The sequence below is a fragment of the Scyliorhinus canicula genome, chromosome 21 (assembly GCF_902713615.1).
Source record: "Scyliorhinus canicula chromosome 21, sScyCan1.1, whole genome shotgun sequence".
Taxonomy (NCBI): Eukaryota; Metazoa; Chordata; class Chondrichthyes; order Carcharhiniformes; family Scyliorhinidae; genus Scyliorhinus; species Scyliorhinus canicula.
The window spans coordinates 50,873,280-50,898,618 of NC_052166.1; the positions used below are offsets into that span (position 1 = coordinate 50,873,280).

Here is a 25,339-nt window from a genome sequence, read left to right on the forward strand (position 1 = left end):
AATGGTTAGGGGAACGGATAGGAGGTTCTGTGGTTGCAAACGAGACTCCCGGAAGGTACCTTGGCTCCCGGGTGCCAGGGCCAGGGATATCTTGGATCGAGTCTACAGGATTCTTGAGGGGGAGGGGGAGCAACCAGAAGTCGTGGTGCACATATGCACCAACGACATAGCTAAGAAAAGAGATGAGGATCTAAAAAGTGATTTTAGGGAGTTTGGTTGGAAGCTAAAGAGCAGGACAGGCAGAGTAGTGATCTCAGGATTGCTACCGGTGCCACGTGCAAGTGAGGCAAGGAATAGAGAGCGAGTGCAGCTGAACATGTGGCTACAGGGCTGGTGCAGGAGGGAAGGCTTTAGATATGTGGATCATTGGGATATCTTCTGGGGAAGGTGGGACCTGTACATGAAGGACGGATTGCACCTAAACTGGAGGGGCACCAATATCCTGGGTGGGAGGTTTGCTAGAACTCTTCGGGAGTGTTTAAACTAGTTTGGCAGGGAAATGGGAACCAGAGCTATGGATCAGAGGATAGAGCAGCTGTTGAACAGGTAGAAATAGTATGCAGCGAGCCTATGAGAAAGGATAGACAGTTGATAGGGCAAAGTTGCACTCAGTGGAATGGATTAAAGTGTGTCTTTTTCAATGCAAGGAATGTTAGGAATAAGGGAGATGAACTTAGAGCGTGGATCAGTACTTGGAACTATGATGATGTGGCCATTACGGAGACATGGATTTCACAGGGGCAGGACTGGTTGTTGGATGTTTCGGGGTTTAGATGTTTTCAGAAGAATTGGAAGGGAGGTTAAAGAGGAGGCAGCGTGGCACTGTTAATTAGGGAGTGCATTACAGCTACAGAAAAGGAGGTAGTTGAGGAGGGTTTGACTACTGAGTCAGTATGGATGGAAGTCAGAAACAAGAAAGGAGCAGTCACTTTATTGGGAGTTTTCTACAGATCCCCCAATAGCAGCAGAGAGGTAGAGGAACAGATTAGTGGCAGACCTTGGAAAGGTGCAGAAGTAACAGAGTTGTTGTCATGGGTGACTTCAACTTCCCTAATATTGACCGGAACCTCCTTACTGCAAATGGTTTAGATGGTGCAGATTTTGTCAGGTGTGTACAGGAAGGATTCCTGACTCAATATGTAGATAGGCCAACTAGGGGGGAGGCCATATTGGACTTGGTGCTCGGCAACGAACCAGGTCAGGTGTCAGATGTCTCGGTGGGAGAGCATTTCGGTGACAGTGACCACAACTCCTTGACCTTTACCATAGTCATGGAGAGGGATAGGAACAGACAGTATGGGAAGGTATTTAATTGGGGGAGGGGAAATTATACTGCTATTAGACAGGAGCTGAGGAGCATAAAGTAAGAACATTTGTTCTTGGGGAAATGCACAACAGTAATGGGGGGGTTTAAGGAGCACTTGCTGCGAGTGCTGGATAGTTTTGTCCCACTGAGACAAGGAAGGAATGCTAAGGTGAAGGAGCCTTGGATGACAAGAGAAGTGGAGCTTCTAATCAAGAGGAAAAAGGAAGCTGACCTAAGGTTGAGGAAGCAAGGATCTGGCATGGCTCTAGAGGGTTACAAGGAACTCAAAAATGGACTTAGGAAAGCTAGAAGGAGGCATGAAAAAACCCTGGCGGGAAGGATTAGGGAATACCCCAAGGTGTTCTACACTTATGTGAGAAATAAGAGGATGATCAGAGTGAGAGGAGGGCCAATCAGTGATAGTGGAGGGAACTTGTGCCTAGAGTCTGAGGAGATGGGGGAGGCCCAAGAGAGAGGGACCTTGTTGCTCATGAGAACAGAGTGAACCAGGTTAATAGACTCAAACAGGTTGATATTTTGAAAAGCATCAGGATAGATAAGTCCCCTGGATCTAACGGGATATACCCACGGTTACTACAGGAAGCAAGGGAGTTTGCTGCGCTGTTGGCGATGATCTTTGCATCCCCTCTCTCCACTGGAGTAGTACCGGATGATTGGAGAGAGGCAAATGTTGTTCCCCTGTTCAAGAAAGGGAATAGGGGAATCCCTGGGACCCATCAGTCTTGCATCTGTGGTGAGCAAAATATTGGAAAGATTTCTGAGAGATAGGATTCATGATTATTTAGAAAAACATAGTTTGATTGAAGATAGTCAGCATAGCTTTGTGAGGGGCAGGTCATGCCTCACAAGCCTCATTGAATTCATTAAGGATGTGATGAGACACATTGATGAAGGTCGGGCCGCGGATGTGGTGTATATGGATATCAGTAAAGCATTTGATAAGGTTCCCCATGGTAGGCCCATTCAGAAAGTTAGGGGGCATGGGATGCAGGGAAATTTGGCTGTCTGGATACAGAATTGGCTAGCCAAAAGAAGACAGCGAGTGGCAGTGGATGGAAAGTATTCCGCCTGGAGGTCGGTGACCAGTGGTGTCCCGCAGGGATCTGTTCTGGGACCTCTGCTCTTTGTGGTTTTTATAAATGACTTGGAAAAGGAAGTGGAAGGGTGGGTTAGTAAGTTTGCCGATGACACAAAAGTTGGGGGAGTTGTAGATAGTGAGGGCTGTTGCAGGTTACAACCCGACATTGACAGGATGCAGAGCTGGGCTGAGAAGTGGCAGACGGAGTTCAACCTAGATAAATGTGAAGTGATTCATTTTGGAAGGTCAAATTTGAATGCTGAATACAGGGTTAAAGGCAGGATTCTTGGAAGTGTGGAGGAACAGAGGGATCTTGGGGTCCACGTACATAGATCCCTCAAAGTTGCCACCCAGGTTGATAGGGTTAAGAAGGCATCTGGTGTGTTGGCTTTCATTAATAGGGGGATTGAGTTTAAGAGCAGCGAGGTTTTGCTGCAGCTTTATAAAACCCTAGTTCGACCACATTTGGAATATTGTGTCCAGTTCTGGTCGCCTCATTATAGGAAGAATGGATGCTTTGCAGAGGGTACAGAGGAGATTTGCCAGGATGCTGCCTGGAATGGAGGGCATGTCTTATGAAGAAAGATTGAGGGAGCTCAGGCTTTTCTCTCTGGAGCGAAAAAGGAAGAGGTGACTTGATAGAGATGTACAAGGTAATGAGAAGCATGGATAGAGTGGATAGCCAGAGACTTTTCCCCAGGACGTAAATGGCTGTCACGAGGGGACATAGTTTTAAGGTGATTGGAGGAAGGTATAGGGGAGATGTCAGAGGTAGGTTCTTTACACAGAGAGTGGTGGGTGCGTGGAATGCACTGCCAGCAGAGATGGTGGAGTCTGAGTCATTAGGGACATTTAAGCGACTCTTGGACAGGCACAGCAGAAAATTCAAGGGGTGTAGGTTAGGTTGACCTTAGATTAGGATAAATGGTCGGCACAACATTGTGGGCCGAAGGGCCTGTACTGTGCTGTACTGTTCTTAATTGGGAAAAAAAGAATTGGGTACTCTAAATTTATTTATTTTAAAATTATTTCCATATGAAATGTGCTACCCATTGATGGCCTACATGTTTCTGTCCATGTCCAAGCTGTGAAGGCCCACTGTAGTAGCAATATAAACACTGGTATTGAATTCCAAATAACAAGATTGCTTCTTTCAATTTATACATTTTTTGTCACGAAGATATAGAATGGGGAATGCCAGAAATAAAAGTTCGACTTGTGATCTTGTCAATTTGCAGGGAGGAAGGCTAATTTCCTTAAGCCCAATGTAAATGCAGCAACCTGAATCCACAGCTGTATACTGCTTTCCTATTGGTTAATTGGACAATGAGTTTAGAATTGATGCTATATAAATTGAAACTTTCTGATTTCCACTCTTACATTGCTGCATTATTGCAATACTTTTGACAATTTAATAAAATAGATGTCTTTGTCACAGGTTTTAGCTGAGTACACCACACAGTCATGAGTGGAATATTATTTTAGTTTTCATTTAACTGAATGGGGAGCATCATCTACTATCCGTGAGCTGGCTGAACAAAAAAACAATTACGAGGAAAAACTGAATGTGCTGGATTGGACTATATTTAGGGTGATAAGTGTAATTTTGTTGATGACTTATTGCTAGAAATATAAAAACCTGGTGTATGTGGAGAATAAATCTTCACAAGCACAGTCACACATTCCGTCTTTTTCTCCACAAAATACTGAAGTAATGCATTTCATACTCCTTATCTTAATGTCATGCTGTAAGAAAGTGGTTTCTCAAATTGAGGTCCATTCCTCCAATCCATTGAGACATTCCAGAAGGTCTACCAAATAACATGGAAGTGTGGGCCAGGAGGCAGGAGCAGAGTGTGGCTGTCATGTACAGCACTGTGTAGTCTGTTTGTCTTGCCTAGGAGGGGAGCGTGTGCAGAGGACATTGAGTGGCAAGGAAGAAAATAACATTTTAAAACGGCATTATTAAAACACTCTTTACATGCAGCACATTTGTATCGTAAGTATTATATGGTGTTATCACTTTGATTGTGGATGGGGGAGTGCATGTTTATGTTTGAAAAGGTAGTCTTTAACCATAAAAGTTTGAGAACTACTGCTGTAAAATGTATCTGTTCTACAAGACACCACGTTGACACTAAAGTAGATGCAAATGGAGGCTAAGTTTAATATTTAACATTTTCCAAGTTTGTTCATTCAGATATTTTGTACTGATGGAGATCTTGTATACATCAAACTTCTCATACTGTCTTAAGCGTGAAATAGTTGGCAGTAACTATGTTCATCAATAAAATATGTGTTTGGGGACTCCGAGAGTGAGTGAGGAGGGTGTTCCTGGAGCGAGGAAGGGATAGAGGCGGGCTGGGGCTGCCCAACCTTCTGGGGTACTATTGGGCAGCCAATGTGTCAATGGTGCGTAAATGGGTGATGGAGGGGGAGGGGCGGCGTGGAAAAGAATGGAGATGGCGTCATGTAGAGGTACGAGCCTGGGTGCCATGGTAACGGCACCGTTGCCGCTCTCCCCCAAGAGGTATACCACGAGCCCGGTGGTGGCGGCGACCCTAAGAATCTGGGGGCAGTGGAGACGGCATCGGGGGGAAACAGGGGGCTCGATGGAGGCTCCACTGGGTGGCAACCATCGGTTCATCCCGGGGAACACGGATGGGGGATTCAGGGGATGGCAAAGGGCGGGCATCAGCAAATTGAGGGACCTGTTTATTGGCGGGAGGTTTGCGGGCCTGGGGGAACTGGAAGATAAATTTGGCCTTCCCCAGGGGAACATGTTCAGATACCTGCAGGTAAAGGCGTTTGCTAGGCGACAGATAGAGGGATTCCCTTTGCTGCCCTCGCAGGGGACGATGGACAGAGTGCTTTCGGGGGTGTGGGTAGGAGAGGGGAAGGTGTCTGACATCTATAAGGTAATGCAGGAGGTGGAGGAGTCGTCAGTGGAGGAGCTGAAGGCTAAATGGGAGGAGGAACTCGGGGAGCAGATAGAGGACGGGACTTGGGCGGAGGCCTTGGAGAGAGTCAACTCTTCCTCCTCATGTGCGAGGCTTAGTCTCATCCAATTTAAGGTGCTGCACCGGGCCCATATGTCCGGGACTAGGATGAGTAGGTTCTTTGGGGGTGAGGACAGGTGCACCAGATGTTCGGGGAGTCCTGCGAACCACGCCCATATGTTCTGGGCATGCCCAGCACTGGAAGAATTCTGGAAGGGGGTGGCGGGGACGGTGTCGAGGGTGGTTGGATCCAGGGTCAAGCCAGGGTGGGGACTCGCAATTTTTGGGGTTGGGGTGGAGCCGGGAGTGCAGGAGGCGAAAGAGGCCGGGGTCCTGGCCTTTGCGACCCTAGTAGCCCGTCGAAGGATTCTGCTACAGTGGAAGGATGCGAGGCCCCCAAGCGTGGAGACCTGGATCAGTGACATGGCGGGATTTATAAAATTGGAAAAGGTCAAATTTACCCTGAGAGGATCAACACAAGGGTTCTATAAACGGTGGCAGTCTTTTCTGGACTTCCTGGCTCAGAGATAGGTAACTGGGTCAATAGCAGCAGCAACCCGGGGGGGGGGGGGGGGGGGGGGGGTGCATTATTGTAGTGTTTATTCTGTAACTTTATAGTGTGTTAATTTGCGTTGTTGTTAAAATGCTGGGTTGTTCATGGGGATGGGGCGAATGTATATGATTGTTAATATTATTGTTATTTTCGGTATTTTACTAAGGTGCGTTATTGTTGTATAAAATCAAAATTTCTCAATAAAAATTATTTTTAAAAAAAAAATAAATAAATAAAATATGTGTTTGAACCTGCTACTTTTGGGGTACTATTGGGCGGCCAATCTGTCAATGGTGCGCAAAATGGGTGATGGAAGGGGGGGGGGGGCGGCGTGGAAAAGAATGGAGATGGCGTCTTGTAGTGGTACGAGCCTGGGTGGCTGACCCGGTGGGAGGGATGCCGGGGTGATGGAGCTGCTAGCTGAGTTTGGGACCTTTTCAGGCTATAAACTAAATCTAGGCAAGAGTGAGGTGTTTGTGGTGCACCCTGGGGACCAGGAGGAGGGAATTGGTAGGCTTCCGCTTAGGAGGGCAGGGGAGAGTTTTAGGTACCTGGGAGTGCAGGTGGTCAGGGACTGGGGGACTCTTCACAAACATAATTTCACCAGGCTTGTGGATCAGATGGAGGAGGAGTTCAAGAGGTGGGACATGCTGTCATTGTCGTTGGCGGGGAGGGTGCAATCCGTCAAAATTACGCCATCTCATTCTTGTTCCTCTTTCAGTGCCTGCCCATCTTCATCCCCAGGGCCTTCTTTCGGAGGGTGACTAGCAGTATTTTGAGCTTTGTGTGGGCACATGGGACTCCGAGAGTGAAGAGGGTTTTCCTGGAGCGAGGGAGGGAGAGAGGCGGGCTGGCGCTGCCCAACCCTTTGGGGTACTATTGGGTGGCCAATCTGTCAATGGTGCGTAAATGGGTGATGGGGGGGGAACGGCGTGGAAAAGAATGGAGATGACGTCTTGTAGAGGTACGAGCCTGGGTGCCCTGGTAACGGCGCCGTTGCCGCTCTCTCCTAAGAGGTATACCATGAGCCCGGTGGTGGCGGCGACCCTAAGAATCTGGGGACAGTGGAGACGGCATAGGGGGGAAACAGGGGGCTCGATGGAGGCTCCATTAGGTGGAAATCATCGGTTCATCCCGGGGAACACTGATGGGGGATTTAGGGGGTGGCATAGGGTGGGCATCAGTAAATTGAGGGACCTGTTTATTGGCGGGAGGTTTGCGGGCCTGGGGGAACTGGAGGATAAATTTGGGCTCCCCCAAGGGAAGATGTTCAGATACTTGCAGGTAAAGGCGTTTGCTAGGCAACAGGTGGAGGAATTTCCTTTGCTGCCCTCGTGGGGGGCGATGGACAGAGTGCTTTCGGGGGTGTGGGTCGGAGAGGGGAAGGTGTCTGACATTTATAAGGTAATACAGGAGGTGGAGGAGTCGTCAGTGGAGGAGCTGAAGGCTAAATGGGAGGGGGAACTAGGGGAGCAGACAGAGGATGGGACTTGGGCGGATGCCTTGGAGAGGGTTAACTCTTCCTCTTCATGTGCGAGGCTTAGTCTCATCCAATTTAAGGTGCTGCATCGGGCCCATATGTCTGTGACTCGGATGAGTAGGTTCTTTGGGGGTGAGGACAGGTGCACCAGGTGTTCGGGGAGTCCAGCGAATCATGCCCATATGTTCTGGGCATGCCCAGCACTGGAAGAATTCTGGAAGGGGGTGGCGAGGATGGTGTCGAGGGTGGTAGGATCCAGGGTCAAACCAGATTGGGGACTCGCGATTTTTGGAGTTGCGGCGGAGCCGGGAGTGCAGGAGGCGAAAGAGGCCGGTGTTTTGGCCTTTGCATCCCTAGTAGCCCGGCGGAGGATCTTGCTGCAGTGGAAGGATGCGAGGCCCCCAAGTGTGGAGACCTGGATCAGTGACATGGCGGGATTTATAAAATTGAAGAGGGTCAAATTTGCCCTGAGAGGATAAGTACAAGGGTTCTATAAACGGTGACAGCCTTTTCTGGACTTTCTGGCTCAAAGATAGGTATCTTGGTCAATAGCAGCAGCAACCCCGGGGGGGGGGGGGGAATGGAGGGTGTTCTTTATTGTTTCTATTTTTTTTTTCTATGGTTATTTAACTTAATAGTGTGTTAATTTAAGTTGTTGTTAATATGTTTTGTTGTTCATTAAGGATGGGCGAATGTTTATGACTGTTATCATTATTGTTATTGTTGGTATTTAATTGCGGTTCGTTGTTATATAAATACAAAATTTTTTAATAAAAATTATTTTTTTAAAAATAAAATATGTGTTTGAAACAATTATAGCCTCAGTAACTTTTACACAGAAGCTTTAAGTGCGCTGGGTTTTTTTTGGTGATGTCAATCCAGAAGAGGTTTTCTTTTATCTAATATTAGGTCTGAGCCAACCAAAACGTGGAAGCATTGTTGGAAAGATCTGCAAATCACACTGTTCAGTTATGAAAACCAGTTTCAGCGATGAGTCCAATAAATTATTTTGATAGTTGAGATGAGGTGCAGGAGATGTGGATGTAGAAATCGATACAAAAGCAATATACTGTGGGTTGCTGGACATCTGAAATAAAAAGAAAGAAATCTGGACAAACTCAGTAGGTCAGGCAGCATCTGTGGAGAGAAACAGAATTAATGTTTCACGTTGAGTGACCTTTCATCAGAACAAGAACAGTAGAAATGTAAGCTTTTAAGTCTGTGAAAGGGGTGAGGGGGCAGAAAGAACAAAAGAAGTCTATGGAGTGTAGGTGGGATTAAACCAAAGATTTCATGTTGCAAAGAGAATGATCATTTTTTCTATTATTTCACTAGGTGTGAACATCGCACCTAGGCCAGCATTTATTGCCCATCCCTAATTCCTCCTGAGAAGGTGGCAGTGAGTTGCCTTCTTGAACCACTAGGCCATGTGGTGTGAGTACGCACAGTGCTATCAGGAAAGGCATTCCAGGATTTTGACCCAGTGACAGTAAAGGATCAGTGATATAGTTCCAAGTCAGAATGGTATGCGACGTGGAGGGTAGCTTGCTAGCGGTGATGTTCCCACACTACAGAACAGGGCCGGCTCAAGGCACCGGCAACTCGGGCAGTCGCCCAGGGCGCCATGTGCTAGGGGGCGCCAGACTCGGGTCCCGCGCATGCGCAGTTGGGCCGGCGCCAACCAGCGCATGCGCGGTGGCCGCACTCCCCCAGTGTGGCCGCACTCCCCCAGGGCGGCCCCCCCCCCGGTCCGTCCCCTCGGTCCGCCCCCCCGCTCGGTCCGCTCCCCCCCCCCCCCCCCCGCCTCGGGTCCGCCCGCCCCCCCCCTCGGGTCCCCCCCCCCCGGGTCCGCCCCCTCTCGGCCCCCCCCCCCCCAAGGGCGCCGAAGTTCAGCTCGCCCCGGGCGCCAGCAACCCTAGGGCCGGCGCTGCTACAGAAACAAAGGTTGTGTCCAAAGGAGGTGTGAATGACCAAAGAAAAAAACATATTGAGTGCAACATGGGGGAATAAAGAAAGAAACAAGACCAACCCAGCAAAACAAACAAAGAGAGGGGAAAAAACACTTTGAACAAGATGAAAACAGAGGATATGAACTAAAGTTGTTGAACTCGATGTTGGGCTTTTGGTGAATAGACAGCCTGGGCGCAATTCTCCCATCGGGAGACTAAGTCCCGACGCCGGAGTAAAAACCGGAGTGTTTCACTCCGGCATCAGAGGCCGCTCCCAGCCCCTTATTCTCCCGTCCCCGGGGGGGCTAGGAGCGGCACCGCATCATTTACACGCGCCGGGCCTTCGCGCCGCGTAAAAGTGGTGCCGCGTAAATGATGTCACCCGCGCATGCGCGGTTGCCGTCCTCCCCGCGGCCAACTGCAAGAAATGTCGGATGGATCTTGCAGGGCGGCGGAGGAAAGGAGGTCCTTCTTCAGAGAGGCTGGCCCGCCGATCGGTGGGCACCAATCGCGAGCCAGACCCCTTTTGAGGCCCCCCCCGGTGCAAGAACCCCCCCTGCCCCTCCCACAGGTCGCCCCCCCCCCCCAGTGTTCCCGTGCTGTTCCCGCCAGCAGCGACCAGGTGTGGACGGGGCCGGCGGGAACCTGTCGTGTTGGGCAGGCTGCTTGGCCCATCCGGGTCGGAGAATCGCCGGTTGCCCGTTACAAATGGTGAGCGCCGATTCTCCCAGCAGCCAGCCGTGAATCTCACCGCGCCGGTTTGGGGGGAGTGGGAGAATCGCGTGCGGGGCGGCGTGGCGGGACTCGCTTGGCGCCCCGGCGATTCTCCCACCCGGCGTGGGGGGGGGGGGGGGGGGGAGAATTCCGCCCCCTATCTCCAGAAATAAAAACCGAGAAGTCGAGGAAGGAAGCGTCAGAGCTGGACCAGGTGAAGATGAGGGAAGGGTGTTAATTACGAAGGAAGTTTGTGAAGTCTTCCAGTTCATGCTGAGAGTAGGAACAGGCACCGATGTAGTCACCAATGTACTGTAAAAAGGACTGGGACAGTGCAGGACTACAAGAATGAATCTTCCACTCAACCCACAAAAAAAGCAGGCATAATTGGCTACCCATTTGGGAACCCACAATATATTTGGCTCAAATGAATGGAGTTGAAGGATAAGATATTCAGAGTGAGAAATAGATATCCTGTGAGTACAAGATACAGTGGTGCAAAACCATGGAGGTATCAAATGAAGATTTAGAATCTAATCTGGGATATACTTAAATACTTTGTCAAAAGGTCATAAACTCTAGCTGTGCATCAAACTAATAGCACTAGATATTGAATGAATACTGGTTGGGGATGCGATTGTTGTTGGAGGAAAAATATGAAATGGTCAGAAATTATAGTGAATTTGTTTGAGGCTAGCAGTTAATTAGATCAAAATGTGTCGGCATAGTTCAGTCACCACTTTAAATTCCTACATTATATCCTTATTTTTATGTTTACATTCTAAATGTCTGTGTCCACATTTTATAATAGATGTTGCATATGTAAATTTGCCACATTTCCTGACTGGGATGGGAAATTCTGTTCCACAAATTTAGTGATGTGTTTTGAGTCCAAAGATGTGCAGATTAGGTGGAGTCGGGGGGGATTTGCCTGGGTGGAGTGCTCTTTTGGAGGGTCGGTGCAGATTTTATAGGCAGAATGGCCTCCTGTACTTTAGTGATTGTATTCTATGGATTGAGGATGTAACTTGGGTAGATAATGGGGAATGAGTAGATGTATACCTAGATTTCCAAAAGGCATTCGATGAGGTGCCCCACAAAAGATTGATAGGCAAGATAAGGGCTCATGGAAATGGGGATAATATTTTAACAAGGATAGAGGATTGGTTAACAGATAGAAAGCAGAGAGTGGGCATAAATGGGACTTTTTCAAGTTGGCAAACAGCAAATAGAAAAGTGTCACACGGATCAGCACTGAGGCCTCAGCTATATACAATCTATACGAATGACAGATGAAGGGACAATGTATCAACGTTTACTGATGACCGCAAGCTAGATGTGAAAGTAGGCTGTGGGGAGGACACGGGCTGCAAAGAGATATAGGCAGTTTAAGTGAGTGGGCAACAGGATGTCAGATGGAGTTTAATGTAGGGGAGTGTGAAGTTTTTTCACTTTGGGCGTAAGAATGGAAAAGCAGAATTTTTTCAAAAGGTGTGAAACTTGTAAGTGTTGGTGTTCAAAGAGACTCAAGTGTGCTTGTACAAAGAACACAAAGTTAGTATTCAGGTGCAGCAGGCAATTAGGAAGGCAAATGGCATGTCGGCCTTTATTGTAAGGCAATTGCAGTACAAGAATAAAGAAATATTGCTGCAATTGTTTTGGTGAGACCACATCTGGAATACTGGGTGCCATTTTGGTGCCCGTATTTAAGAAAGGATATGCTTGCATTTAAGGTATTACAGCAAAGAATCACTAAATTGGTTCCTAGGATGAGAGGGGTGGGTGCTGTGCTTTGATGTGAGACTAAGTAAATTGGTTTTATATTTTCTGGAGTTTAGAAGAATGAGAGGCAATCTTATTGAAACTTACACATTTCTTGATGAAGTAGATGCTGATTGTTTCCACTGGTCGAGGTGTCTAAAACAAGGGCAGAGGATAAGGGGTGATCATTTAGGACTGAGATAAGGAGAAATTACCCAGAGGGTTGTAACTCACTTGTATTCTCGACCACAGAGAGTTGTGGGTGCTCTATCATTGAATACATTTAAGGCTGGAAGACATATTTTGAGTGCCTCAAGGAATTGTGGGATATAGAGATCGTACGAGGAAATGAAGATGAAGACCAAGATCAGCCATGATCATATTGAATGGTGGAGCAGGTTTGATGTGCCATACGATCTATTCCTCCTATTTGTGTGTCATGCAACACAAAAGAGGTAGGTGTAAGGACAGGCCAGGAGTGAAATCCAAACAATGAAAAAGGGCGCGATTTAACCACCGCATTTGCGCCCAGCGGGGATTTGGGTGTGCCGGTTAATTAGCTGGAAAGGCCAAATCAAGGTGCACAACGAGTGCAAATCAGTTTGCAATCTCACCAACCCACTCCCAATGGCGAGTTCCGATCTCCCCAAAATATGGCGAGCATATCTTTTACCTTATTCACATTCATTTCCATCTCATTAGCAAGATGGAAATCGAATGCAACGGGCTCCCAGGAATTAACCAGATTCCCAACAAGAAAATGTGGGTGTCGATTAGCTCTCCCTTTTAAAAATGTGAAGCTGGCACAATGAACTGAGAGGTGAGTAGCCATTTCCATTTTCCGGCATGCACCTCAAAGTACTGGTTGGGGGGGGGGAGGCGGTTGGATTCATTTGGGGGTCTGAGGCGTTGCAGGTCGGTGATCACGCCTGGGTTGGGGGAGGGGATGAGGGGCCTCGTGTCTGTGAGGCCTTCAAGCCATCTTTAAATGTTGTGGAGACCCATAACGGGTAACTACAGCTGCTGCGCGTCTGCCCTATCAAACATTTTCAGGACAACCCTGGCCTTGGTTCTATAATGAATGGGGGGGGGGGGGGGGGGGGATGCACTGCCTTGGCAGCTGGTGGTGTTATTCCTTTGTTTTTTTGCTTTGGTTTTTGTCCTGGGTGTATGGCTGGTGACTTTGTTACCTTCCTGCCTGTTTTGTGTTCGCCTTTGGTGGTTGTTCATTATTTGGTTTGGTTTATATTGTGCTGGACCTGTTCTTCTGAGCTGAGCCCCTCCTGGGTGGGGTGGAATGTTTGTCTCTCTGTTCCACAGTGCTCCATGTCGGAGTGCCTTTTCTGGTGTGATGCTGGGGGGAGGGGGGGGGGGGGGGAGAGAATGTTCTGGTTACCAAGTGATTGGTGTCCTCATTGTATTGTCTTCTGTGTTTATGATACTGTCAACAAACTAAAATATTTGCAGGTTGTGCTTGCTGCTTGCTCCTGCAAGTGGCTGCAAATGCCTGGAGGCGGCTGTTGCTGTCTTCTTCCTTTTCTGTAGCCGGAAAGAAGGACAATTTTTTCTAAGATACCTGAATCCAGGAACACTGGGCTCAGGGGGAGTATGAGTCCAGAAGGCAATCTGGTTTGAAACAAGAATATGCTGCGGGACCTGGTGCACTTCATTGATCCGATTGGGCCATCTGATGACATGGTTGAAGAAATGCTTTTGCAGATTGCTGATACTTTGCTGCTGGATGTAACTGGCACATCACTGCAGGCTAAACACACTGGAATTCAAGGATGTTCAACTGTACCTTGAGTGCCAGTGGAATATGTGGATACCAAATTTTGGTTCTGGTGAGATTTGGTCGTATAGGAGGACCTGCAGAGCAGAGGCTCCTGGACGGAGAATGGCCATGATACGTGGAACAAGTAACACATTGATGGACAGATCATTTCTACGACAAAGTTCTGGACATGATAACACATTCTCAGGCTTATCCTCCATATCAGTTGAAAAACCTGCGAGGGGTGATACCGTGTATTTGTTTCTTTGTGAAAATGAGCTGCTATAGCTTTGTATTGGTACCCATATAGAACGGTGATGTTTCCTTGTTGTTCAATGGTTAGTATGATATGTGGAATGTTACATAGTTGATCTTCAAATCTTGTTACTATTGACCATTCAATAAACAAAAAATTCACAAGTGACTTCCTGTGGGCACACGTGCCATGTCTCAGATTATCATAGAATTTACAGTGCAGAAGGAGGCCATTCAGCCCATCGAGTCTGCACCGGCTCCTGGAAAGAGCACCCTACCCAAGGTCAACACCTCTACCCTACCCCATAACCCAGTAACCCCACCCAACACTAAGGGCAATTTTGGACACTAAGGACAATTTATCATGGCCAGTCCACCTAACCTGCACATCTTTGGACTGTGGGAGGAAACCGGAGCACCCGGAGGAATCCCACGCACACACGGGGAGGATGTGCAGACTCCGCACAGACAGCGACCCAAGCCGGAATCGAACCTGGGACCCTGGAGCTGTGAAGCAATTGTGCTATCCACACATCAGATGTTGATTAATGCATCGCATTTCAATCAAACTAATGCCTGAACTCTTGGAGCGTCAGCACCATAGAGGCAGCAGCCAGCAATCAAACACTGAAGAGGTGGACTTCAGCACTTGGGGATATTATTGTGACCAAAGGGTAAGTGTGTGGATCAGGGGAGGCACCTGAGCATAGTTTCACTAATGTTCCCGGCAGGGGTCTATGGGCTCCTGATGTAGCAGGGGCTGAGTGTGCAGAGCGAGGTTCTCCAGCACAACTGGCTTCCTGGATGGCACTCAGAGAAGTTGGGACATGTAAGGGTTGGTGAGGCTTGGGGAATTTGAGGGTCCTGGGATGGAATCCCTAATTAATTTTTCATCCTTTTCTAATACAGATTTAACAATATGACTGATGGTTTTGGTCCCGAAGAGGCTGCCCATGCGGCCAGACGCCGGAGAAGTCAGCAGGCTGGAAGCCGCCACACACCCTGAGGACACGGCCACCCATAAGGCCCAGGAGAAACCCAGAGAGGGAGGCCAGCAACGGCCCAAAGCTTGGTGGTCTTTCGACGAGATGATGGACATCATGTGTCATGGGAGACTCCATCTTAACAAAGAGACAGTGCTGACACCTGTGCCACGTCCTCACACACTTTACACCCATGGAGGAGGAGGACACCTGCTCTGGAGTTCCTGCAACCCTGATCTTTTACGCAACCGGGTTATTCCAGGGCTCAAGCGGGGACTGCGACATATCACAAACTTCAGTCCACAAGTGCATCCATGAGGTCATGGGCATCAAAGTATTATATTAACTTTGAGCTGGAACAGGCCCACCAAGATGCCAGGGCTGCAGGATTCTCCACCATCGCTGGGATGCCGGAGGTCCAGGGGGCAATAGATTGCATGCATGTCACATTGCAGGCATCAGGGAGTGCACTTCATTAACAGGAAGGGGTGCCACTCCGGGAATGTTCAACTCATATGCAACCACCATCTCAGGATCATTCACATGTATGCTGCTTCACAAGACTCACGCATGGCAGCTATATCCTGGGAGACTCTTAGCTCCCTGGCATCTTTGAGAACCACCCCACTATGATGGGCTGGCTCTTGGGGGATAAGAGGTACCCACTGAAGTCTTGGCTGTTGATGCCAGTGTGCAGGCTAGAGACTGAGGTGGAGACCAATATAATGAGGCCTATATTGCCACCCATGCTGTCTTTGATGCATTGGATTGCTCAAAATGTGGTTCTGATGGCTGGACCATTCTGGTCTCCCTCCACAACCTGGCACAGCAGCAGAACAACATGCTGGAGGAGAGACATGTGGCCTTGTCTGAGGAGGAGGTGGACCAAGAGGGGATGTAAGACAAGCCCGGAAGGACGCTCAGAAGGAGCTGGAGGGTGGTGGACAGGCGGCGGCAAGAATCCACCGTGCCCGGAATACCAGGGAGGCCTTCAACCTCACCCGATTCTCACAGGGCGAGGCTTTGTCTGTCAGCTCACAACCCCATCTCACCACACCCGCCCCTTCATTCCCCTCCTTGCTACCCAATTCACATAGATTCACATAGGATGAAGCTTTGTCCATCAGCTCACATGCCCCCATCCCCCACCAATTCCCTCTTCTCCCGACCCCCCCCCCCCCCCCCCCTCCTGCATCCCCCCCCCTCCTCCTCCACTCCCATTCCCCTTCTTCCCACCTAAGCCTGCTGTTTTCTGCGCCCTTTGATGTATTTGCCGGATGATCTCTGGAAGACCTGGAGCCGCAGGGCCTCGGCCAAATTACCGGTGTCACTGGCGTCGCCCTGCCATCCTATTCTCCCCACTGTCCTTGAGATGCGCAACAACTGGAGATCGCCGTTGTCTCCTTGGAGGCAGACCCTCCTGCGCTTCCTCCTCTCTGATGATGCCTGTAGGGCCCTGTTGGCCTCCATAGGACAGAGGAGCAGCTGGAGTGAACTCCATAGGCCTCTGAGTCATCTGGCTGTGCCAGTCCTGGCGGTTCCCCATTGTCTGCACCATGATGTTGACGACCTCAGTGATGCACCTCAGTGACTGGACCATGCTCTGCAGTACCTCGCAATGTCCCCCTGGGACATGTCCATCAAAGACATGTCGTCGAGTCCCTCAACCATGGTCGTCATGAACTGAGCCATGCTTTGGGCACCACCGCTCAAGATGCGTCCATTGTGCGCCAAGCATTCAACTGCGGTTGCCACCTTAGCAGTGTTGGCCTCAGTGCCACTCTGTGCATTGTCGGCATCATCTCAGGGATTGCTCTCTCCTCAGTCAACCCTGCAATCTACAGGGGACATTCTTCATAGGGGGTGAGGACTTTAATCTCTGGTACTCCGTCTCCGTGACTATAAGAGGATATTCTGAGCGCACGCTTGATGGGATCAGGGGGGTCTATAGCAGGTGACATGACTGGGCACTGTACCTGGACATGAAGGGGTTGTGCTGGTGGGTGGCAGTGGGTTCTGAGGACAAGCATGAAGATCGGATATGGGTCGGAGTGAGGTGTCAGCCAGTGATTTATGGGGATTGGGAATTTCGGGATAAAAGGCAGAACTGATGCCAGGAGAGATGTGGTAACTTACCCTTGCAGCTTGGTGGAGGTTGTTGGTCTTCTCCCAACACTGGACAACGGTCCTTCTTGTCGTGCTTCCCACACTGAGAGCCGGTGCCTCTGCCTCCCAGGCTGTATTGGTGACCCTGCTGCTGGTCCTCCAACTCCCTTGGATGGGAACAAGGTGTCCCGTTCACATCGACGGCATCGCGAGGCCTGGCCACGTCTTCATCCCCAAAGTGAGGAGCAGATCTGCGCTCTGCCATGCTTGTGTGTTGACTGGGAGTGAGGGAGCGTTTAAAAGCAGCTCCCCTTTCTTAGCAGCGACATGCTGAAGTGTGAGTCTGCCAAATCAGACGGCGAGAGAGCTAGTAATAGCGAAAGACTCGTGTTGTTAACATGATCTTGCCAATGTGGCTGTTGGGAAACACCCCGCCAATCGTACCCATAATTACACATGGAAATGTTTCCATTAAACCCTGCCCCATGGCGTGAGTGTCATCCAGATGCAATGATTGGCAAACAGCAGCCTCTGTCAAGATAGCTTTTAGAATTATTTAAATTAAAAAGTGAAGTGGTAGGGCAGCAGGGTGGCGCAGTGGCTGGCACTGGGACTACGGAGCTGAGGACCTGGGTTCGAATCCCGGCCCTGGGTCACTGTCCGTGTGGAGTTTGCACATTCTCCCCATGTCTGCGTGGGTTTCACCCCCACAACCCAAAGATGTGCAGGCTACGTGGATTGGCCACACTAAATTGTCCCTTAATTGAAAAAAATAATTAGGTACTCTAAATTTTAAATTTAAAAAAAGGTGTGGTTTGAAAAGCTTTAGGAATCATCTATACATGTTCTCTGCATTTGCATTATGTTCTTAGTTTAGCTCAGTTGGCTGGACTGTTGGTTTGTGATGCAGAGCAAGGTCAATAGCGTGAGTTCAATTCTTGAGGTTGACGTTATTCATGAAGGCCCGCCTTGTCTGCTGCCCCTTGCCTGAGGTGTGGTGATCCTCAGGTTAAACTATCACCAGTCAGCTCTCCCCCTCAAAGAGGAAAGCAGCCTATGGTCATCTGGAACTATGGTGACATCATTACTTACTTACTATTATGTTCTTAAGAAAGATCGCCCTGAAACTAAATGCTATATTTGTTTCATGCAAACTGAAGTACCACATTCCACTGAGGGTTACACAGCCACGGCAACTTGCACAATGTCAATAAAACGTAATCTTTTCCCAGTTGTTAGGCACGACGTATACTTTATTCTTCACTATTACGGAAGGCTACATTTATCTTGTTCCTAAGTACATGGTTTCCCCTCTATAATCACCAATGTTTGAGTAGATAAGGTAAAATAACAAACAGCGGCATTGACACAAACCTAGTCCGATTTTCCCTAGCTATTTTCTTTATGCTGGGAGGACTGTGCCATGAATTTTGTAATTTCATTACTACGACGATGAAAATTCAGTCTCCGATCACTCGTATCTGTATCTATCTGTAAGAGAAATTGACATTTTAATTGATTATACTGGGCATCAAAATAATACTAATCTTTATTAGTGTCACAAGTAGGCTTACATTAACTCTGCAATGAAGCTACTGTGAAAATTGCCTCGTCGCTCCCCCCATCTGTTCGAGTACACAGAGGGAGAATTCAGATTGTTCAATTCACCTCACAAGCACATGTTTTGGGACATGTGGGGGGAAACCGGAGCACCCGGAGGAAATCCATGTAGACTCGCAGAAAAATATGCATCATCTTACAAATGGGTCCCAATTAAAGGCAAAATGCTGATTATACAATTGTAGCCCCATTTTAGTATTAAAGCACATATTGCGTCTTTATATTGAATGTGAGGCATAATATCCCAATCACTTCACAGAAGAAATACAAATGAAGAATATGATTCAGAAATACCCAATAGCCCTCTGTCCCATATCATTGTGTCTAAATATTAAATTATCCCAAATAATTTGCTTATAGTACCTTTCCTGGATATTTGTGGGATTAGTTTGAATCTGTTTCCCTTTGTATGACTCTACAGGTTTAATTGAATGTTCTGGGTTTTCCTATTTTATACTATGTTGTACACCGTTTAAGATTGCCCAGCTGTCTTCTATACGGGGGGGGGAGGGAATGTTTCAACGGTGTTTTTCCTATCTCTAAATAACAGGGGCACGTTTGCCTCATCTAGCTCTTTTGTCCATGTTTGAACCAATGCTGGAGCTCGGTGGGCCTGACAGAAACCAAACCATTGGGTAGATGCCAGTGTCGTCAGTGTACCAGAACATGTTAGCCACAGGTGGAACTATTTCCAGAGCAACACTCATCCGCACAATCACTCAGGTGATGTTGGGACGCAGTACTGATTCAACTGTTACATTCCAATTTGGTATTGCAAATTTGACAATGTTTAAATGGAGTTCTCAATTAAGGCAATTTAATGTATTTTTTTAAGTGCCACTGTTTATGATTGTTAGCTGTACAAAAGATGAGGAGTCTTAAGACCCCACCCTGTATAATTTTTTTTGTAAAATTATATATTAAGGTCCCTCATTGCTATCTCAAAAACCTCATCTATGTGTGTCTTTCACCTCAAACAAAAGGAACTACCTGGTAATATCAGATAAACTTGTATGTAGTCAGCCCTGAAAGGGACACTGATGAGCCCCCCCACCCCCCTTTTCAGGCTGCACAGTCCAAATTCAAAGAGAATTATGCCAAGACCATCCGCATTTCATAACCCAGGCTGGCCAACTGGAGTCTACTCTATGTTAAGACAAAGGGACCCGCAACCTTCCTTTCAATATTTAACGGCTGACATTTAACAATCTTGGATACTCAAACGAGGGATACACACCGTTTGTCAAACACAGGTGTTGTGTTCGGTGTTCGATGTCGAGCAAGGAATCCACAGAGCTGCTGGTGACTTGTCCAAGCCAAGATTTTATTAATATACACATGGTAAGGTAACGATCATATACAGAGCAAGTTATCATGGAGTTTCTTTATACTCCCCTGGAACTACCCCTATGCACGACTGTCCTCATGTACGTCTTACAACCTTCTGTGGATCACCGGACCTGCCCTGACTTATCTGAGTGCCTTGTCACATGACCACTTTCGCGAGACCATATGATGGTTGGAGGTCGCACTACCAACTATATACAACAGCGTCTACAGGCATATCACAACAGGGTGAAGAGATGGGAGTCATGTGACATGGACCTCTGGTTTATGGAATCAATAATATTGTCTCACTGTACTGCCAAGTCTTAGTCTGCCATTTTACCATCTAACTAGCAGCATCACAAACAAGGAGCTCTGGCCGAAGTTGAGACACTTGGACCCATTTACACTTCCTCTGCTGGAAATTCTGTTCCGTCGGCTACAAGACTGATTTATCTCTGCGTGCCTATCTCATTCTGTGAAGTCAACACCAGCTGAAAAATGAATTATACATCGGTTTTCAACCTGCCGACCTCTGTGAAGGAATATCTCATTGGACTTTGATTCTGAACTCTGGACCCAAGTGAAACAAATATGTATTTTCTCTGTGGTCTCTGCATTGTCAAACTTTCTTTACTCTAGCCCTCTTTTACTGTTTGAGTGTGCAAATAAACTACCCCTTTGAGTTCATCCTATCTCGTGTTCGCTGAGGGGTTATTAATAGAAAATTGTACCGCACCAAATCTGAGGGGTTGGGAAATATGCCACCACTTAAAAAGGAAGAAGCAAATCAAAAATACCTATCTGTTTACCGACAGGCAGTGAGAGGCGAAATTAAATGAAACCCCCCCTCCTCCATTCAGTCCGTAACAAAACAAAATGTGTGAATCTATTATTTAGAACTCATAACTGTTCAGGCAATGAATAATGCTAAACATAGATCATGAGCTAAGTCTAAGTTGGTCAATTTGTAACATTTGGATCGCAACATATTTGAAGGTGTGAAAAGGCATTGGTTCAGTGCAACACCAATCTCAGCCATGCTCCTGGGGTTATACTGAGCAACTTCATATAGCAGAGAAAGCTAGGCCAGTCTTATGCACAATATGATACAATTAACAAGTGTTCAGGAGATATTTGCCTGTCATGAGTATGGACACTGGCGTGACCGGGGGGGGGGGGGGGGGGGGGGGGGGGGGGGGAATGCAATTACTGTTGACATAAATTATGTTTGCCATATTTCAAATAAGATTGTTTTCTACTGTACAAAGTGTCTTTGGGTGAACTTAGTCAACAAATGAATTCTTACAGAAAACAAATGTTTGAATAAATTATTTTCTGAGATTATACCTTTGACATCTTGCTCAGAACAGAACATCCTTTGCACAACCAAAGTACATGCCTGATCTGATATAAATTTCAGAATTGCAAGCAGTTATGGCTAGGAACTTCCTGCAGGACACAAGAACTACACCGTGGGTTATTATTTTTTGTAACATCTTGATAACTGTTTGTAATTAAACTATTAATTTGTGAATGTTTAGATCTATTTAATTTCATCAATTTATGGTTCTTTTAAAAGATCATACTAGACTAGGTGATCATCAGTACTTTCTTCTCATACTCGTGCTTCTGTTTTTTTGTTGGAATCTATCAAATTATTTCCTTTTGCATTTTACCTCACCCCTCTGTGGGAACATTGCAGATAGGGATCATAACAGGGGGGGGGGGGCGGGGGGAATGCAATTACTGTTGACATAAATTATGTTTGCCATATTTCAAATAAGATTGTTTTCTACTGTACAAAGTGTCTTTGGGTGAACTTAGTCAACAAATGAATTCTTACAGAAAACAAATGTTTGAATAAATTATTTTCTGAGATTATACCTTTGACATCTTGCTCAGAACAGAACATCCTTTGCACAACCAAAGTACATGCCTGATCTGATATAAATTTCAGAATTGCAAGCAGTTATGGCTAGGAACTTCCTGCAGGACACAAGAACTACACCGTGGGTTATTATTTTTTGTAACATCTTGATAACTGTTTGTAATTAAACTATTAATTTGTGAATGTTTAGATCTATTTAATTTCATCAATTTATGGTTCTTTTAAAAGATCATACTAGACTAGGTGATCATCAGTACTTTCTTCTCATACTCGTGCTTCTGTTTTTTTGTTGGAATCTATCAAATTATTTCCTTTTGCATTTTACCTCACCCCTCTGTGGGAACATTGCAGATAGGGATCATAACAGGCTTTTATTTTTCAACATTTTTCTGTGCATTTGTGGGATGTGGGCAATGTTACTAAGGCCAACATTTCTTGCCCATACTCAGTGAGCCTTGAGAAGGTGATGTTGAGCTGTCTTCTTGAACCCTGGCGGTCCATGTGGTGATGACAGTCCCACAGTGCTGTTTGAGATTTTTGGAGCTTTTGACCTAGCAACTGCGAAGGAACGGTGATTTATTTTCCAAGTCAGGATGGTTTGTGACTTGGAGGGGGATTTGAAGGTGATGATGTTCTCATGTACCTATTGCCCTCGCTCTTCTAAATTGTACACGTTGTAGGTTCGGTAGGTGCTATCAAAGAAGCCTTATTAAGTTGCTGCAATACATCTTGTAGGTAGTAAATTCTGCCGTAATGGTGTGCCAGTGCTGGAGGACATGAATGTCTAAGGTGGTGAATGTCTATCAATTTCTGTCTGCCCTAATTGGTGATGTACCGAGCATCTTAAAACTGTTCTTTGCAAAATAGTGGGCCACAATTGAGAAGCCTACAACATAGCTGGAGTACAAATAGATAGTGTCAAAAAGTGACTTACAATTTTGAATATTCTCACATTGAAGGCCTTGCACTCCACTTCTTTGGCCTTGTCTAATATGCCTCATTATAAATTTCAAGTCCCCTTATTTGCAAACTTTTCCACTCAATCTGCTGTCTCCTGTTAGATTTTTACACTCAAATGTTTTCCCTTTGTATGTTTCTTTAGGGTTTTTCATGTCCTTACCAATGGAGTAGTTATCCAACCAATCTCCTGAGCTTCAGTTTGTGGAGATGTGTATTTCATCCTTGGCTCCAAAAATGAGCGCCAGAGAATGTTTGCTAAATTCTCTAAAAACAGAAATAAACAAATAGATACCATCTTCATAGTTAATAGTACAAAATAACTTTGCACAGCACGGGAAAATCCGATATTAAATGTTAGGCAAAATAAATGGTAGATACATACGGTCCTTTTCTCCTTCCATGTCTAGATCGCGGACATTAGGTTTTCCTGTTATACAGTGAACTGTTGAGAAAATAAATGCAGGGCACACATTTAGCCAGTAATTATTTATAAAAACTAGGCATATTGATGTTATTTAAAATGAATATTCCCTCACCTACAAAACATTTGGTACTCCAAGCATCATTTGTAAAAAGAGCCTAAATCCAAGCCTAAAATCAGATTTCCTGTCCTTTTAATAGAGTCTTCCTTGTAGAAGCAATGAATGTAAGGACATTTTCAATAATGTTTCACCTTAATTTACTACAATGCTGTCCAAGATGATATTTTTCCCCTCAACAGTTTGCTGCATTGTACGTTTGGCACTTTGACCTGAATTATTAGTATAAATTTCATAAAGTCTAGGTGGAGCCCAGCTGTCACCTTGAAAGGTTTCAGTGTGTTGCCGGCCATTCTACATTGCAACCACTGCTCTGAGTAATAATGTCTTCCCCATAGACTTTTCATCACCCCTTTGGAAATTGTGCCAAATATTTCTGTAAAAACTGAAATGACCACAATCAGATTATTCAAAAAGAGGCACTGAATCAATTACAGACACAGAGGGCGAGATTCTCTGTCCCGCCGCACCAGGTTGGGCAGGCTGGATTTGTATCCGCTGGGGGCTAGGAGAGCAAGTTTGAAACCTATAAATTTCTGCGGGGTCTTGACAGGGTGGATGTGGAGAGGATGTTTCCTCTTGCGGGTGAATCTAGAACTAGGGGTCACAGTTTAAGAATAAGGGGCCACCCATTTAAGACCAAGCTGAGAAAAATAAAATTCTGTGAGGGTTGTGAGATTTGGCATTCTCTTCCTCAGAAGGTGGTTGAGGCAGAGTCTTTGACTGTGTTTAAGGCAGTGCCTCAGTGGTTAGCACTGCTGCCTCACAGCACTGAGGATCCGGGTTCGCTCCTGGCCCGGGTCACTGTCCGTGTGGAGTTTGCACATTCTCCCCATGTCTACCATCACGGTAGCATGGTGGTTAGCATCAATGCTTCACAGCTCCAGGGTCCCAGGTTCGATTCCCGGCTGGGTCACTGTCTGTGTGGAGTCTGCACGTCCTCCCCGTGTGTGCGTGGGTTTCCTCCGGGTGCTCCGGTTTCCTCCCACAGTCCAAAGATGTGCGGGTTAGGTGGATTGGCCATGCTAAATTGCCCGTAGTTTAAGGTTAATGGGGGGATTGTTGGGTTACGGGTATATGGGTTACGTGGGTTTAAGTAGGGTGATCATTGCTCGGCACAACATCGATGGCCGAAGGGCCTGTTCTGTGCTGTACTGTTCTATGTTCTATGTCTGCATGGCTCTCACCCCCACAACCCAAAGATGTTCAGGGTAGGTGGATTGGCCACCCTAAATTGCCCCTTAATTGGATTTTTTTTAAAGAATATCTTTTATGGCATAAGTATATAGATTATTGATGAGCAAGGGGAGGGGTGAAAGGTTACCGGGGATAGGCATGAATTTGAAGCTGAATTTAATATTTGATCAGTCATACATAATCATAATCAAATGATGGAGCAGGCTCGGGGGCTGTGACCACGATTGACTTGATCACTTACATTTGGTGCGCGGGTTGATATTGAAGGTGGTGTGCAGTTTCTGAGTACGCAGTTCTTTCTTGATTGTCTCACGGTCAATTGCCAATTGGTGCACCACGTCCTTTGGCGCCTTCTCCACTGGTTTCGACATCCTGTTTTCTCTCTCTCTCTCTCTCTCTCCCTTCCTCTCTCTTGTGCCGCACTCAAGAAGCTCTTCCCGACTGTATCCTTCCACTGAAGAGTGTTACATCGTTGCCAGGCAACCAATGGCAGAAACATAAACACACGTGGACGTGGTCCGCCAGACTCTCATCAACTCAATCAGCCTTTAAATGGGAACTAGCTGCTGTTAGCTTTTTCTTTTCCCGACTGGTTTGCAACTGATGCGAAACGGAAATGTTAATTGGCAAAAATACATTTTTAAAACTCTCCCAGAATTATATTGTGAAATAGAATGAAAGTGTTTCTTATTAGAGATTTGGGGATTTCCAAGTTACGAACAAGGCAAACTGCTTGTGGCAGCGGAAATGTTCTTTTTATTGGGGGGGGGGGGGGGATTCAGAAGTTTTTTTTACCATATGTTCTATTTATTTAATATAAATATTAT

The 25,339-nt window shown here is 46.7% G+C and overlaps 1 protein-coding gene across 1 annotated transcript; it reads right to left on the reverse strand.

Annotated features, from left to right (window-relative positions):
• Positions 1-18,200: 18,200 nt before the first annotated feature.
• fam183a (family with sequence similarity 183 member A) lies at positions 18,201-25,002 on the reverse strand. The gene is made up of 4 exons (XM_038782566.1): positions 24,754-25,002; positions 23,159-23,218; positions 22,937-23,040; positions 18,201-18,470 (listed from the first exon to the last, which is right to left on the reverse strand). The coding sequence occupies exons 1-4, from the start codon at positions 24,881-24,883 to the stop codon at positions 18,369-18,371; spliced, it is 396 nt and encodes a 131-aa protein (XP_038638494.1). The 5' UTR covers positions 24,884-25,002; the 3' UTR covers positions 18,201-18,368.
• Positions 25,003-25,339: the final 337 nt, after the last annotated feature.

Excerpts from the sequence above, each read along its gene's own strand:
- fam183a (XM_038782566.1), bottom strand. The coding sequence starts at position 24,883 with ATGTCGAAACCAGTGGAGAAGGCGCCAAAGGACGTGGTGCACCAATTG. Across the intron at positions 23,219-24,753 it reads TATCAACCCGCGCACCAAAT|TTCACTGTATAACAGGAAAA; the intron begins GTAAGTGATCAA and ends TTTTCTCAACAG. Across the intron at positions 23,041-23,158 it reads CATGGAAGGAGAAAAGGACC|AGAATTTAGCAAACATTCTC; the intron begins GTATGTATCTAC and ends TTCTGTTTTTAG.